Here is a 17,765-nt window from a genome sequence, read left to right on the forward strand (position 1 = left end):
CAATCGTATTTATTGAGCGCTTACTGTGTGCAGAGCACTGTGCTAAGCGCTTGGGAAGTACAAGTTGGCAACATATAGAGATGGTCCCTACCCAGCAGCTGGCTCACAGTCTAGAAGGGGGAGACAGACAACAAAACAAAACATATAAACCAAATTAAATAAATAGAATAACTATGCACAAGTAAAATAAATAAATAAACTTGTGTTGATTGAGAGCCTTCTGTGTGCAGAGCACTATAGTCCAATAGAGTTAGTAGACAAGATTCCTGCCCTCAAGGAGCTTACCATCTAGCACATGGGACAGAAACTAAAAATTCCATATTCTGCACCCTTTGGGTGCTCAACACAAATCTGTTGCCTGTGGAGACCCTCCCTCTCCTCCTCAGATTTAAAATGCCCATAGCCCTGCCCTGGCAAGGCCCCCGAGGCTGGACCTGACTGGGGCCCTTTTGGATCTAATGAGAAACCCAGGCCCTTCCCAAGTGACTGTACAAACAACTTCTGGGACACCGCTAACTCATTCCGCAGAGGCAGACTCAGGGCTGCCAACGCTTCAGGGAAGATAAGTGAGTGGAAAGAGCAAGGGAAAATAAAGTGGTTTTTATAGAGCCAGGCAGATTGACGGATTTTTCACTTTCTGCTGTGAACTCCCCATCTACGGGACTCCCAGGAGGTCACTGAGAAAGACCATTCTGCTCCTTCTCAGTTTCTGAGTTAACAATATTTGATTAAGCTTTTGGGCGGATACTCCTGACCAGCAACTGGACACACAAAAACAAATACACGCACGCGCACCCCCACCCCCCCCACGCCCAGACATACATTCACACACACCCATATACACTTACATACTCACACACAGGACATCAGACAGACGACCGGGAAGATTTTTCTAAGACACAACTCTTCAGGTAAGTCTGATTGATTTCTTAATATTTCAAGTCCTTGGGGTCAGAAGAGGATGGGAAACTAGAGGGATGGAGGTTGTAATCAAGGTAGCCAGGGGGTTGGACCCCTGTCATTGTGAGAGCAAAAAAAGGAGTGGGAAGGGAGGGTTAATGATAGCTTCGTTTTGCTGCTGGAAGTTCATTTGGTTTTCCTTTTTGGAGGTTTGTTAAGTCCTCGTACCTAGTCCCCAGATTGTAAAGTGATGTTCAGAGAGTATGTAAAATGCAATCACCTCCCCGGCTTTGTCTCCCCTCCCTCCCTCTTGGATCAGTGTATTTCTGCAACCTGTCACAGAGTGGGCTGGAATCTATCATCCTATCGTCCTTGAAGGCCAGTCCCCAGTCCCAAGTGGGTGGGGGCAGGGACTCTCCTGGTCTGAAGAGGGGCTTCCGGGCTGGGCGTGATCAATCCTTCTCGGGATGAAATGAAGGTGGGTTGTATATAGTACTCTCCGAAGTGGCTAGTACAGTGCTCTGCACACAGTAAGTGCTCAGTAAATACCACTGGTTGATTGACTGACTTCTCCTCTCGGTGACAGATAGACATAGCAAGATCTGTGTCCCAGGAGGAAGGGGATATTAAACAGGGGGAGAAATTCCCTTTATGACATAGCCCCAATCCCAGGGGTTTCTCCTTTTTAGTAATGATTCCTAGAATACCCCTCCCCTAAAAAACACGTATTTCAGTGGGAGACAGCTCCCTGCTATGGGTAAATCTCCCTCCGCTTGCACCACAGAACAACTCCCCACAAAAGCCCTTGTGGAATCCACACACAACCTGAGAAAGGAGAGTTTGCCGGGTGCCCAGTCCAGGGGCACTGCTCCTTTAAGGGGGAGGGGGTCTTCTAACCCAGCAGTCCCTTGCCTGGTTCAGGGGAGGGAGCCAGGAGATGCTCCCTGTGCCAAACATCTGGGCCTTGAGCACAGGGAGCAGAGAGCAGCCTCCTCATTCCTGTGGGTCGTGAAGCAAGCGGGCATGGAAAGTGAGGAGTTGGCACCTGGCACTTCAATCCCTCTTTTCTTCCGGGCTGAGCTGCGGGCCAGGCAGTGCGCCTAGGCTGGGATGCTGCCGTGTCTGGCCTGGAGGAATACTGAGGGCTCTTTGTCTGAAGCTCCCTGTCGGTCCAGCTCTTCGGCTGCTGCAACCTTGGGCCTCAGTGGACCAGACCCTGAGAACCTGGCCGGAGCCGGGCCCAGAAGGAGATCTGGGTGGGGAGGGAGGGATCCCTCTCTCTGGCCACCAGTCATATAAGCTTCTACTGGTTTGTGCCCATTCTTCAGCTAATGAGTGATAGGCCCACTGCATTTTTTGGTCAATAGATTGGCCATGAAGCCAATCTCTGCCCCCATGCAGAGAGATTTGGGCTTGGTTCTCCTTGGGTCAGGGGGAGACTTTGGAGGCTTGAAGATTGTCTGCCACGGGAGTATTATCCAACTTCTGCACTCGTGGATGTTGGCAGTGACATAGACTTTGCGTTCCCTTCCCAGGTCCCTGTAAAAGTGGGAGCTGATTCTGAGCCACGGGATTCGGTGGCAGGGCCTGAGGCACAGGGAAGCTGAGTATTTAAAACCAAAATGCTGGGCATCTAGGTGTCCAGTGACCTTTCAGAACCCGACAGGTTTCAAACCAGGCAAAGACCAGACTGGAAGAAAAATAGGATAAATGACCTTAACCCTCTCCAGCTCCCACTGAAGGAGTCAGGAGGGGTTTGCTGCTTTGACCTGAAGTATTAATCTGTATGACCCCTTCTCCCGTTCCGTGCCGCTCAAAACATCCCTAGATAGTGACGCTACTTGACTGTCCAAAGGCCTGCCCCTGACCAGGCCAGAGTCATGAGTAGTGAGGCGGTATGTTGCCCCACTGCCCTGTATCTTGGGTGATCCAGGCATAAAGTCTTCCAGTCCGGGAGCCAGTGCTCAGTGCCCGCTGGCTCATACGGGGCATTCCTCGGGCACTCCCATCAGCCAGGTAGGTGGAGAGGAAAGGGCAGCCACATAACCGAACTGGCTCATCCCCCTTCTGTAAGGTCTATCGGTGGAGAGGCCAGAAGAGTCTGGAAAGCATGGCAACATGAGGGCTGACATGAATCCAGCCCCTCTCTATTGGTCCAATGGTTATATGGATTTGACCAACACCCCTTAACTTTTCTCCTCTCTTAAGCTGGGTATTTTTGAGGGAGTCTCAAGTTGGCTCTGGGTGGAATTATTTGGAAGGTTACCAATGCTCTGTGAAGTGCTGGTGGTACAGATTGGGTTCTCAGCCCTTGGGCTCTTCATCCTTTGGCCACTACCCAAACCGAGGATAGTGTCAACTCAGTGGCGATCGACAGCCTGCAAACTGATGTGGGCAAACAATTCAAGAAGCCCAACTGCCCAGTCAGCCACTAAGTCTGTCTTGAACAATCAAAGGGGACTGAACCCTGGTTTTAGAGCTTGGGTCCTTGACCACAGTGTCTGGCTTTAGGAAGCGCAGATCAATAGGGGCAACAGATTGCCCATGACAAGATGTCTACCAAGATACCCAGTAGTGACCAGAATGAATTGAGGGGGAGGAATTGATCCCAGATATTTCTGGCTGACTGGCTGACTGCCTGAAGAATGGTGAGGGAAAACAGGGAAAGCTTCTTGAAGGAGGTGACCATGACCCTTCTAGACTGTGAGCCCGCTGTTGGGAAGGGACCGTCTCTACATGTTGCCAACTTGTACTTCCCAAGCGCTTAGTACAGTGCTCTGCACACAGTAAGCGCTCAATAAATACGATTGAATGAATGAATGAATGAATTTTGTCTCTCTCCCCACCTAGACTGTAAGCTCATTGTGGGGTAAGGATAATGCCCACCATGTCTCCAGACTGTAAGCTTATTTTAGGCAGGGAATGTGTCTGTTTACTGTTATATCATGCTCTCCTAAGCACTGAGTACAGTGCTTTGCACACAGTAAACGCTAAATAAATTCGATTGAACGAATGAATGCCAACTCTATTGTACTGTCCTGTCCCAAGCGCTTGGTCCAGTGCTAGGCACATAGTAAGCACTCAGTCAATACCGTCAGTGGATTGGTTGAAATAGTGGGGCAGGCGGGCACAATACCCAGACCCAGAAGCAAAGACTCCATGATGTTTGGGCTAGATGGAAGAGACCTGGAGCATGAACTTGCTGTCTCCATTCGGTGGTTCTCTGTCACTCATGCACAGCCCCACTCTCTCCCTGCCCAGGCACAGCAGACAGGATGCAGTGGGTGACCCTCCTGATCGTGGCTGGACTCTTCACATTCTCTCAGGCCCAGTATGATGATGACCCACACTGGTGGTACCAGTACCTGCGCAGCCAGCAATCCACCTACTATGACCCCTACGAGCCCTACGAGCCGTACGAGCCCTATGCCGTGGAGGAGGGCCCGGCCTACCCCTACGGCAGCCCGCCTGCCCCAGAGAGCCGGGACTGCCCCCAGGAGTGTGACTGCCCCCCGACCTTCTCTACGGCCATGTACTGTGACAACCGCAACCTCAAGTACCTGCCCTTCGTCCCGTCCCGCATGAAATACGTCTATTTCCAGAACAACCAGATCTCCGCCATCCAGGAGGGTGCCTTCGATAATGCCACAGGCTTGCTCTGGATTGCCCTCCATGGCAACCAGATAACCAGTGAGAAGGTGGGCAAGAAGGTCTTCTCCAAGTTACACCACCTCGAAAGGCTCTACCTAGACCACAACAACCTGACCAAGGTGCCCGGTCCCCTACCTCGCTCTCTCCGAGAGTTCCACCTGGCCCACAACAAGATATCGCGGGTGCCCAACAACGCCTTTGAAGGTCTGGAGAACCTCACAGCCCTGTATCTCCAACACAACGAGATCCAAGAGGTGGGGACGGCCCTGCGGGGTCTCAAGTCTCTGATTATGGTGGACTTGAGCCACAACAACCTGCGAAAGGTACCCGACGGGCTGCCATCGGCCCTGGAGCAGCTCTACCTGGAGTACAACAACGTCTACACGGTCCCCGATGCGTACTTCAAGGTGTCCCCCAAGCTGCTCTACGTACGGCTGTCCCACAACAGCCTCACCAACGCCGGCCTCTCCTCCAACACGTTCAACTCCAGCAGTCTCCTCGAGCTCGACCTCTCCTACAACCAGCTGCAGAAGATCCCACCAGTTAGCACCAACCTGGAGAACCTCTATCTCCAAGGCAACCGGATCAATGGTGAGGCTTCGTCGGATCTGGGGAAGTGGGGATTGGGTCTCAAGTGTCGGGAGTTGGGGGGCACGCAGGGACCGAGGCCATCCATTCTAGAGGTCCAATAGAAAGACATCCCTGGTCACTGGCAAGGGGGTCACTGGCTGAGTAACGACGTAGGCCAGAGGAGGGCTGATGTCATTCATTTAACTACGCATAATTCCTGTGGCTGCTGAGAGGGCCAGCTGGAAAAAAAATGGGGTGGACCAGTCAATAGCTGACTTTCCTTCCCAAGACTGTCTTGTCCAGGGAGAAGATGTTTGGAATTTTAACTAGCAAAATATCTGGAGTCAAGGAGACAGCTCTAAGTCTCCAGAAAGAAGCGCTGAAATGAACCCTCCAAAGGTGATCTCGTCCAACCCAGTGCCACCAGAGGAATTCTTGTTAAACTATCACATATTAACAGGAATCTTTCCTATTTGGAAAGGTCTCCAGGGAAGGAGGTTTTAACAACCTCCCTCAGACACCCTTTGCACAGCTCTAGGAACATCAGGATATCCTCACACTCTAAATTCCTCCTGCTGCAGTGTACATTTATTTCCACAGATTTTGTCTTTTTTTTTTTGATGGCATTTATTCAGCGCTTACTATGTGCAAAGCGCTGTTCTAAGTGCTGACTTCATCAAAAATAAAGAACAGTTGGATGATATTCACTAAATATCAACCTCCCTGTGGATATGAATGGAAATGTTAGATGAACTTCTAGTATTGTCTTCTTCAGGCTAAATACTCTTTCTTCAAATGGCCTGTTTTCCAAACCTTGAACAGCTTTTATATTTCTCCACTGTAGCTCCCTCAAAATTCCCCACCTGCATCCTCAACAGTAGAGCCCACAAATGGGAGACAGTAGTTCAGTGAAAATCTGCTTTTCCCTTGGGGATGGGTTCACTTGTGATTCTGCCTGGCTTTTCATCAGCCTTGCAAGCACTACAGTGCTGCTTAACAACTGAGTCCAATTCATTAAGTGCCTATCTGCCTATGGTTCAATTAATTAAAAAAACGACGCCATCTCTGCCCTCTGAGAACCAATGAGCTCAGAAAAAATAGCTCAGAAAATAGATTGGATTTTATCCTACTGAAATCATTCAGCCAATTGCCTTGTTTGTCTCCAGTACAAAACCATAAAATAATCCTAAATCTGGAAGGAAACTCAGAGGTCTTCTAGTCTAATCTCCTGTCTCCAGGCAGGTTATACCAAATGTCCCCTTATCCCTCCTGAAGAAGATGATGCATTAGTTGCCCTTGGCTAAGGGCTTTGAAGGTGCAGCCTGCTGGGAGGGAGGAGGAAGAGTATAGGCCATCAGGCTGACTGTTCTCCAGCCCTTCCGAATCTCTCCTCCTTCCCCCAGCGCTGAGGTGGATCAGTGTGGCTCAGTGGAAAGAGCATGGCTTGGGAGTCAGAGGTCATGGGTTCAAATCCCGGCTCCACCACTTGCCAGCCATGTGACTTTGGGTGAGTCACTTAACTTCTCTGTGCCTCAGTCACCTCATCTGTAAAATGGGGATTAAGACTGTGAGCCCCCCTTGGGACAACCTGATCACCCCAGTGCTTAGAACAGTGCTTGGCACATAGTAAGTGCTTAACAAATGCCATCATTATTATTATTATTATCTGGGATGGGCAGTTAATGAGCAGAAGGGAGAGAGCCAGGCAGAAGAGGCCAATAAACCAGAAAGATGGGGGGCATGGGGGTAGCTACTACTACCTCAGGACCCTCATCTCTAGGGGACTCCGGGGGGGAGAAATGATTCCAGCATGGCCTAGAGAACAGATCACGGGCCTAGGAGCCAGAAGGACCTGGGTTCTAATTCCAGCTCTGCCCCTTGTCTGTTGTTCATTCATTCATTCAATCATATTTATTGAGCGCTTACTGTGTGCAGAGCACTGTACCAAGTGCTTGTTAGGCAAGTCACTTAACTTCTCTGTACCTCAGTTACCTCATCTGTAAAAGGGGAATTAAAGCCATGAGCCCCAAAGTGGGACAGGGACTGTGTCCAACCTGATTAGCTTGTATCTACCCCAGCACTTAGAACAGTGCTCGACACATAGTAAGCGCTTAACAAATACTATTATTATTTTTCCTCAGCTGGGACACTTCTGGTGCCGCTCTGTTCTAACCAGAGCAGCAGGCAGCAGCAGGGGCATGGGGCACTATGCAGGGGCAGGAAGAAGAGAGGGAGACGAAAGCCAGGACAGACTATGTGCAACTGTGAGAGGAAGGGGAGACTCCCTGCTTCCCTCCTTCCCCACAACAACTCCCAGGGAGGGAACCCACAGAAGGAAGACCTCATAAAGTCAGGAAAGGGGAGAGAAAGGGAAAGGCAGCAAAAGGAAAGAGAGGGCTTCTCACCAGGCTGGGACCCCAAACAGATGGGATGTTTCGGGTTTGTTCGGTGGCCCCCTAAAAATGGAGGGGGCAGCAGGACTGCCTCACTCCAATTTCTCACCTTCCCAGCTGCCAACAGGACAGGATCAGGCAATGCTCGAATTTGTCTGGTTAGCTGGGCAATGACTTAGCTGGAAATGCGCTCTAGAGCCGTATAAGGAAATTCACACTAGGGTTCCCTAGTATCTCTCAATCCCCCTCCTCTGCAAGCCAGGCGGTACGAGGAGGCTTTTGGTTTAGGGCGCAAATCCCAGATCGGCATTTCCGAGAAATGTCTTGCCAAGTTTCAAAGCCTCTCCTCCAACACTGCTGGATCTTCTTGTTCCTAAGAAGCTTTTCTCTAAGACTTTATGGTCGACAACAAATTTGGCACACAGGGTACTGTATTTACCCACGGAACAGTCCTCGTTGCACAACTGCCACCTACTCTAATTTATATTTTTACCACACTGGATGAGAGGCCTGAAAAAAGTGGTAATAATGAGGCATTGGGAGGACAGAAAATCTGGAAGTTATTTGTCATCCACAGATCTAGAGCCTCCTTCTATCATCCCTCCACCTCTCAGGCAAGACTGAACTACCCCAACCCAGTCAGACATTGGATCACCCCCTTTCTTAAAAATCTCTAAAGAAGAGACCCTTGGTCATGATTTCTGGAGCCTCCCAAAGAAGCCCTTCCTCATGTCTAACATAAATAATCCTAAATACCACCCGAATCCCTCCTGCTGCAATTGAAACCCATTTCCCCGTTTCTTGGCCTTATCGATTTACTACTTCTTCGGAATGAAATTCCTCCCCACAGCCCCCCCTTCTTCAGGCTAAATCCTAGCTCCTTTTCCCTCCCAACTTCACCTTGAGGCTGGGGTAGATGCTTCTCATCCCCATACAGAGAAGTAACTCAGGTCCAGTGAGGGACGGGTACTTGTTCAGTCGTATTTATTGAGCACTTATCGTGTGCAGAACACTGTACTAAGTGCTTGGGAGAATACAATATAACAATAAACAGACACATTCCCAGATCAGAATGAGCTTAATCATACACTTCAAGAAGGAGGGTGGTGTAGTGGAAAGAGCCCAGGCCTAAGAGTTAGAGGAAGTTGAGCAAGTCACTTCACTTCTCTGTGACTCAGTTTCATCAACTGTAGAAATGGGGATCCAATAGCTGTTCACCCTCCTACTAAGACTGTGAGCCCCATCTGAGACAGGGACTGTGTCTGACCTATTGCAGTACTTAGACCAGTGCTTGACACATAAGAAGTGCTTAACGAATACCATTATTATAATAATAATAATGATCTGTGGAGGAGCTGAGACCAAAATCCCAGGCTCCTTCTACCCTTCTCACCCAGTTCAAACTGTTTTGAAACCATTCCTCTGTGGAGCCCAGCCCCAGACCCTAATGGACACCCCTTGATCAAACCCCCAGCCCCAGTATTAACTCAGGCCCAAAGCCGGACAAACATAGTCCAGAAGGACTTGCTCAACAGTGGTCCTGGTTGGACCAAACCTGACATTTGGCTTCTGCAGGGAGTAGGTAAGGGGAACACGGTGATTCCAGCTGCTCTCCTCCCTGTGAGAAGAGCTGGAAAAAGGCAAAGGAGCAGAAGGCCATGAGCAGGGGTGATGGACGGTTCTTCTCCTCTCCCCCTCCCTCTTCCATAAGTATCTCCTTCAGTTTTTCCAACTTGGCACAGGGCGGGGTACGCAGCTTGGAATGTTATTCTTAAACCTTCAAATCCATTGGAGCAGGGCGGGTGGACCGTAAGGAATTTGGAAAGACTTATGTCAGTGTTTGATCTGGGCTATGGAAGCGCCTTCCTGCTACCTCCCTGTCTTATTCATCATCAGTCTTAAAGGCCACCAGACAAGCCCATAGTGCCAGCTAGTCATATATGTATGCACTGTGTATAGATGCCCACGTGTGCACACAGGGTATACATATACACACACACACGCACGCACGCACACACACACATAAACACTCAGTTAAGAGCCAGGTCACTAGCGGACTGTCTGGGCATCCTTACAGACATTCCTACTGTAGGGGCCAAAGATACAGGACAGAGAGTCTATTGCTGAGTCTTGAGCTTTGGCCCAGATGGTTTGGGGTAAACCTTCAGTCCCTGCAACTTGCTCAGATTCGGTTCTTTTGCTCAGATCCTTGTTTCCTTTCCTACTTTTGAGCACATCACTGCCCACCCACTACAGGGGATAGAAAGGGAGGAGTGGAGGATCAGAATATTACTTCCTCAAGGATCCACCCTCTCATCCTGTTCCCAGTTCCCTGATAACCTTGGTAATTACATCCATTCCACTCCTCTGCAGCAGTCCGGGAGAGGATGGGTCCCACAAAACAACCGCTCCTCCCCTTCTCAGCCTCCCAGGGACCTTGGCCTAACCCTTTCGATCCAGCCACTTAGAGCAAGGAGGACTCTTCCAAAGTCATTTAGTCCATCCCCCTGCTGCAGGGAATCAGTGAAGCAGCATACCCTAGTGGAGCACGGGCCTGCGAGTCAGAAGGATGGTTCTAATCCCCATCTGCTGTGTGACCCTGGGCAAGTCACTTCACTTCTCTAGTTCTTATTTACCTCATCTGTAAAATGGGGATTAAGACTGTGAACCCTAGGTGATCAACCTGATCAACTCGTATCTGCCCCAGCACTTACTACACTGCCTGGCACATAGTAAGCGCTCAGTGAATACCATAATTGTTTTAAAAACCTGCCCCTGAAACGTTGCAGGGGGATTCTGAGGCCTTCAGGGAAGGAGAAAGACACCACTTAGCCCTTATCAGGAAGTCCTCCTTAAATCAAATTGCAGTTTCTCTGGTCCATTTTCCCTAGCTGTCAATAGCGGAGAGGACACCTGCCCCTTCCTTTTTTTTTTTAATGGTATTTGTTAAGTGCTTGCTATGTGCCAGGTGTTTTCTAAGCACTGGGATAGAGACAAGCTAATCGGGTTGGACGCAGTCCTTGTTCTGTATGGGGCTCATAGTCTTAATCCCCATTTTACAGATGAGGTAGCTGAGATCCAGAGAACTGAAATAATGTTGGTATTTGCTAAGTGCTTACTATGTGCCAAGAACTGTTCTAAGTGCTGGGGCGGGGTGGGGAGGATACAAGGTAATCAAGGTTGTCCCACGTGGGGCTCACAGTCTTAATCCCCATTTTACAGATGAGGGAACTGAGGCACAGAGAAGTGACTTGCCCAAAGTCACACAGCTGACAAGTGGCAGAGCCGGGATTAGAACCCACGACCTCTGACTCCCAAGCCTGGGCTCTTGCCACTGAGCCATGCTGCTTCATGGGAAATGACTTGCCCAAGGTCACACAGCAGACAAGTGGCGGAGCCGGGATTAGAACCTGGGCCCTTCTGACTGCTAGGTCCATGCTCTATCCACTAAGGATAACAACAACAGGTCTGATAAAGTGGCCTGTTGTTCCCTCACAGGCTCGCCTTCAAGGAAGAACAATCCCCAATTCCCTAACAGAGTTCTAGGCAAAATGCCAAGAGAAAGCACAAGTTATGGCAGAGCGGAGCACATTAACCCTCCAGAGACTCGAAGCCTCTAGAGGCACCCTTCCCGTGCCTCATTTTCCAATCCTTAAGTTGTTTTCCGTGCCGCCCTTTTGGGTCCTCCACCTCTCTCGGAAGACGTAGCCACCGTCTCACAACCCGAAGGAGCCTTTTGTGAAGGAGGAACCTCCCACTACCTGGTTGAAGCCTCCTAATCGGCTCGGTGTCCAACACGTTCCATCATCCTCACAGACCAGAGGACTCCCTGAGCAGATTAAACAGGCCCCGAGGCAGCAGCCTGCTTTAAGGGAAGGAAACTGCCGATGTGGCTCCCTTTGCTTGGAAGCGCAGGCAGGACTGATGCCTGGATCAGAACATCAATGGCGGTTTTCTCAGCTCTCCCTCCTACCTTTTTAAGATGTGAGGACTAGGAGCAGCTTTTCAGCATAAGCTGTGCTGATGACCTTTTCAAACCCTTCATGCTTTCTAAGAAGGCCATGAAGAGTTTGGGGCTTTATTATTTTTTTTAGGACAGATCACTAGCAGCTACAATTTCAGTGCAGACAGAGCCATTAAATGATCCAGGGGAAGGGCCTGGGCTGCCACTTATAGGGAGCAAGTGTTTTCTAGGCCTGCTAAGGGCCAGGTGAGGGGGAATGGCTGGGTTCTAATTCTAGCTCTGCCACTTGTCTGCTGTATGACCTTGGGTAAGTCACTTAACGTCTCTGTGCCTCAGTTACCTCATCTGCAAAATGGGTATTAAAACTGTGAGCCCCGATTTGCTTGTATCCACCCTAGTGCTTAGTACAGTGCCTGGCACATAGTCGTTAACAAGTCGTTGTTGGGTAGGGACCGTCTCTATATATTGCCAACTTGTACTTCCCAAGTGCTTAGTACTGTGCTCTGCACACAGTAAGCGCTCAATAAATATGATTGAATGAATGAATGAATGAGCAAATACCATTATTATTAAGTTAGGTGTCCAAAAGAATACTCTCACTAAAAACAATTGAGTTTTTAATATTATTATTGTTCTTATCATTAATAGTATTTAGCAATGATGGCATTTATTAAGCACTTACTATGTGCAAAGCACTGTTCTAAGCACTGGGGGGTTTACAAGGTGATCAGGTTGTCCCATGGGGGGGCTCACAGTCTTAATCCCCATGTTACAGATGAGGGAACTGAGGCACAGAGAAGTGAAGTGACTTGCCCAAAGTCACACAGCTGACAATTGATGGAGCTGGGATTTGAACCCACGACCTCTGACTCCAAAGCCCATGCTCTTTCCACTGAGCCATGCTGCTTACTACATGCCAAGCACTTTACTAAGCACTGGGGTAAATACAAGACGATCAGGTCCCAAATGGGGCACACAGTCTACATAGGAGTGAGAACAGCACCTGTATATATGTATATATGTTTGTACATATTTATTACTCTATTTATTCATTTATTTTACTTGTACATATTTATTCTATTTATTTTATTTTGTTAATATGTTTTGTTGTCTGTCTCCCCCTTCTAGACTGTGAGCCCACTGTTGGGTAAGGACCGTCTCTATACGTTGCCAACTTGTACTTTCCAAGTGCTTAGTACAGTGCTCTGCACACAGTAAGCACACTCAATAAATACGATTGAATGAATGAATGAATGAATCCCAATTCGCAGATGAGGAAAAAAAAATGAAGGCATTTGTTAATCACTTACCACGTGCCAAGCACTGTTCTAAGCTCTGGGGTAGATACAAGGTGATCAGGTTGTCCCACGTGGGGATCACAGTCTTAGTCCTCATTTTACAGATGAGGTAACTGAGGCACAGAGGATTTAAGTGATTTGCCCAAAGTCACACAGCTGATAAGTGATGGAGCTGGGATTAGACCCCACGATCTCTGACTCCCAAGCCTATGCTCTTTCTCCTAAGCCACGCTAAGGCACAGAGAAGTGAAGTGACTTGCCCAGTGTCACATAGCAGAAAAGTGGCAGAGCCAGAGTTAGAACTCAGGTCTTCTGGCTCCCAGGCCTATATTCTTTCCACTAGACCGCACTGCTTCCCATTCTTTCAAAACAAGAATAGACAGCTATTCTCATGGCCCATCTTAGATGAAACCTTGCTAAGCAGGGGAAAGGAAAGGGTGAGCTCTTGGGATCCCTGCCAAGCTGTGGATTCCTTTGTCTTCCAGGTCGTTGTCCCTTTTGCTTTATTATGGCCCGAGTCTCTCCATTCTCTCCTGCAGCAGAATTCAAGTTAACAAAAGGCAAAATTGATTTTTTTTCCCCCTTATTTTTTTGTCTCTAAACTCTTATGCTTCAAAAACATGTATCTCTGGGCCCAGTCACATTCGCCGTGCTCCAGTTTCCTGCCACTATCCCTAACTGGCAGTGGAAGGCAAGGTGAGAAGGCAAAGCGGATTTCTGTTCTGAATCTGCCCCGTTTCCCACTCCCCAACTGGGCTTTACCAGTTGGGGAGTTTACCAGCAACATGCAGTTGCTGTGAACTGAAACTCTTCCACTCCCTAGCGACTCATATTAGTAATAATAAAATTAATAATAATGATGGTATTTGTTAAATCCTTATTATGTGCCAGGCACTGTACTAAGCACTGGGGCGGATACAAGCAAATTGTATTGGACATAGTCCCTGAACCGCAGAGGGCTCGCAGTCTTAATTTTCGTTTTACAGATGAGGGAATTGAGGCACAAAGAAGTCAAGCGGCTTTCCAAAGCCACACAGCAGACAAGTGGCTGAGCTGGGATTAGATAGGATAAAGGAAGGATAGGGGAAGGAACTGCCTCTCTCTGTCTGGTAACTAAAGCCCTCCCCTGAGGGGTCTCCCCAAAAGAGACTAATCGGAGGCTTTATCTCAAGGATGACCTGGGTCCTTTCACCAGCACATCCTAAATCTTAACTACCCTCCACACACACAATCCAGTGCTCTGCAATGCTCATTGTAGGGGGTCCCTGGTGGGCCCCCCAATACCAGACACGGAGACACAGCCGACATCACACATACTATGCAAGGCACATGGTGGAACATGACAATGTCATAGCCACCATTTTGCAAAAAAATTCCATGGCCTTCTGGAGGAACCCTGAACGCCCCAATAGCTCAGGGCTTTGACATTGCCCACCCTAGTCTATATGAACTTTGCCACCATATCTGAGCCACAGGACTCGGTGTCAGGGACTTCAATGGAGGAAGACTTAGGGCAGAATTTTTTTCTAATGGTCTCAGAAGTGTGTGGCACCATATTGGAATCAGACAGGAGAAAGACCAGCTGAAAATTTGAAGCAGCTGAGGACTTGAAGCAGTGTGGCCTAGTGGAAAAAGCCCGGGGCTGGGAGTCAGAGGACCTGGGTTCTAATCCCAGCTCTGCCAAATGGTTGCTGTGTGACCTTGGGCAAATCACTTAACTTCTCTGTGCCTTAGTTCTCCTGCTTTCCCTCCTACTTAGACTGTGAGCCCCATGCGGGACAGGGATTGCGTTCAACCTAATTCACTCGTATCAACCCCAATGCTTAGAACAGTATTTGACACATAGCATGTGCTTAACAAAGACCATAAAAAAAGACTGTCTATCAATCAGTTAATTGTATGCCTTTTGGAAAACTGTACAACTGGCCAACCAGACTCCCTAGGCTTACCTTCCAGGTGACTAATCCAGCAATCTAGAGAAGCAGCATGGTCTAGTGGCTAGAACCTGGGTATCAGAAGGACCTGGGTTCTAATCCCGGCTCTGCAACTTGTCTGTTGTGTGACCTTGGGCAAGTCACTTCACTTCTCTGTGCCTCAGTTGCCTCATCTGTAAAATGATGATTTAGACTGTGAGCCCCAAGTGGGCCAGGGACTGTGTCCAACCGGATTTTCTTGTATCTTGTATCTGCCACAGTACTTAGAACAGTGCCTGGCACAAAGTAAGGGCTTAACAAATACCACAACTATTATTATCATTATCATCATCATCATCATCATCATCATCAATCACAGCCTGGATGCTCTCAATAGTAAATCAAATAGGCTACCAGGGGAAAATTAAAGCTGTTGAGGTAAGGGACCTGATAAGATTTAATTAATCAGTGGTATTTACTGTGAGCTTACTGTGTGCAGAAAAGTGCTAAGCGCTTAGCACTGTTCTTGAGTTTACTTTAGCGCAGGTTCTCCAACACACACTCAGATTACTTTGACAGGCAGGGGAAAAAAAAAAGGACCATAGACTGATAAGCATATGGTTGTTCTGAAAGTTTGAAGAAGACACCCCACCCCCACCCCAGGCCAATGGTGAAATTCACTTATGGGTGGAAGGGGACTGAGAAATAATCTGAATAAAAGGAGAGAGGGTTTTCACATAGAGGCTGAAGAGCAGCTCTTCTCAAGCTCCACAGAGGACAAATCAAGACAGAAGGATAAACAAACTACAGCAAGAGAGGCTCAAGTTAGACAAAAGGAAGAACTTCTTGGCTAGGAGATTGGGTGGACACTGGAATAAGTGGCAGAGAGGTTGCATCATAACTTTCTCTGGAGATCTGTTGCCACCGCTGCAAGGGATCCAATTTATTTCTGCAAAGTCCCTTAATATATCCTCTCCCATCTAAATGGCTCCTAACTGGATTGGGATAGAATAATAGAAGTGAATTTAATTTGAGAACTGAGTCTTCAAGAGATCCAGCCCCCAAACCCCATACCAGTGAATGACTCTAAACTATGTCGGTTTGAGGCCGGAATCTGAATTTCTCCCAACCTGAAATTTATTTCTTCATTCAATTGTATTTACTGGGGGCTTACTGTGCACAAAGCATGGTAGTAAGCACTCGGGAGAGTACAACAAAAAACGGACGCATTCCCCGCCCACAACGAGCTCACAGTCTAGAGGAATTCTGGTCTTTGCCTCCAATTCCTAACTTCGGAGCTTGGCTCCTTCTCTCTCTCTTTCCCTTACAGAGTTCTCCATCAGCAGCTTCTGCACCGTGGTGGATGTCATGAATTTCTCCAAGCTTCAGGTGCTGCGACTGGATGGCAACGAAATCAAGCGCAATGCCTTGCCCGTTGACGCGCCCCTCTGCCTCCGCCTCGCCAGTGTCATTGAGTTCTGAGTCTGCCCCACCCCGGGGCCGCCTCTGCCTCAGGGAACTGGGTGGGGGTAGGGGGGAACCCGGCTGGATGATCTGGGCTGGAAAGCCCCAGCGTTTACTGTGGGGAAGGTCTCCCCAGTCCTAACCCCTCTAGCTTGATATGGTTTTGGCTTTTGCAGGATTAGGCCCCAGTGGATTCCCAAGCCCCTCCCTACAATCTCTCTTCCTATTGACTGCATGTTCCTCCCCCAACTGTTCAATCCAGTTGTGCAACCCCAAGTCCTAGGGACCAGTCAAGAGAAACAAGCCATCCCAGAGAGAATTCAGGCCTGGAGACTCACCAGTAGCCTGCCCTTTTCTGGAGAGGTGAGTGGCTTAGGGGCAGAACAGTCCATCACTAAATTCTGCTTTTTACTGCTCCCTGAAGCCCTTCCCCAAAGTGCTCTCACACAGGCTCTCACCAGCTCCCAATAGCGTCCACTCCACATCTCCCTCCAAGCTACTCTCTATGGCCTGACACCAGGATAATTGGCCTGCCTGAGGGGAATCCTTCCACTCTTATCAATCTTCCCTGATATTTTTCTGCCAATGGTCCCTTGTGACAGTCAGCTGTATTTCACAACCTCCCTAAGATTCCTGGGTGATGTAAAGACTTTGATGTTCCCTCCCCAATTTGACCGGGAGGCCTGCACATACTTCCAAACTCCCAATTTTGCTCCATCAGAATACACCTCCTAGTCTACGTGACCCTCCACCTTACACAGTTCCTCCCTTTTCAACTACTCTTCCAACTACTCCACAAGAGCTTCTGAGGACTGCCTCAAAGGACAGTCCTTTGGTCAATACTTACTCAAGTTTTATTTTAACCAGGAAGTTCTTGGGATGGGTAGCTCCTTGGGTCTGACTTTAATCTTCCCTGCTGCAGTTTAAGCTCATTTATACTTCTTTCACTCTGAGCACAGGGTCTTTCAAAAGGAGTAGGAGAAATAGTTTTCCCCCTGAAAGCACCCCAGGCAGGTAAATTGTCTTCTGGTACCAGAAGGCTAAAATGAGAAAGCAGCATCAGTGTGTCACCCAAGTCATTCACAACTCTGATGGATAGGTTTGTTTTTGAGTTTCCTACCTCTCCTACCCCTCTCCACCCATCCAGTTCTCAGAGGCATTAGGTCCAAGAGGCAGAAAGAAGCAGTTTCTGGAAGGACAACAAAAAAGCCATAGAGCCCCTCTGGGCCCTCCTAAGCTTACACAATAGCCACTCCCCAAGAATTAAGACCAGGGCAGTGAATTTCCCTCCAGTCAAATTCCTCTCTGGGTGCTCACCTAGTCTAGTTTCCCAACCCTGAGAGATCCAACCCCAGGGAAATCTAACCTGAATGGACTGAGCCCAGGAGACGGTTGGGTCCCTCAACCTCACTTCCTGTCCTCTCATTCCACCCACCACATTCCAAAGTTTCTCCCAGCACTCTATGCCCTTCAGATCCAACACTTGCGCTTGGACAAGTTTCTGAACCTAGGCAGCATCACCATGGCGCCCCGCCCTCAGTGTTGGGCTACTCCAGCGGAAATCCAGGCACTTGCCCACATTGTAGGCAACCCTTTTCTGAGAGTGAGGAAA

At 48.7% G+C, this 17,765-nt stretch overlaps 1 protein-coding gene across 1 annotated transcript; it reads left to right on the top strand.

Annotated features, from left to right (window-relative positions):
• The first annotated feature begins 879 nt into the window (after positions 1-879).
• FMOD (fibromodulin) lies at positions 880-16,682 on the top strand. Its single transcript, XM_038749252.1, has 3 exons — positions 880-911; positions 4,162-5,142; positions 16,020-16,682. The coding sequence occupies exons 2-3, from the start codon at positions 4,176-4,178 to the stop codon at positions 16,169-16,171; spliced, it is 1,119 nt and encodes a 372-aa protein (XP_038605180.1). The 5' UTR covers positions 880-911; positions 4,162-4,175; the 3' UTR covers positions 16,172-16,682.
• Positions 16,683-17,765: the final 1,083 nt, after the last annotated feature.

The sequence above is a fragment of the Tachyglossus aculeatus genome, chromosome 7, assembly GCF_015852505.1.
Source record: "Tachyglossus aculeatus isolate mTacAcu1 chromosome 7, mTacAcu1.pri, whole genome shotgun sequence".
NCBI lineage: Eukaryota > Metazoa > Chordata > Mammalia > Monotremata > Tachyglossidae > Tachyglossus > Tachyglossus aculeatus.

Bases quoted from the DNA above. Each gene is read 5' to 3' on its own strand.
- FMOD (XM_038749252.1), top strand. From the start codon at position 4,176: ATGCAGTGGGTGACCCTCCTGATCGTGGCTGGACTCTTCACATTCTCT. The intron at 5,143-16,019 runs GTGAGGCTTCGT...TTTCCCTTACAG, and splicing joins CCAAGGCAACCGGATCAATG to AGTTCTCCATCAGCAGCTTC.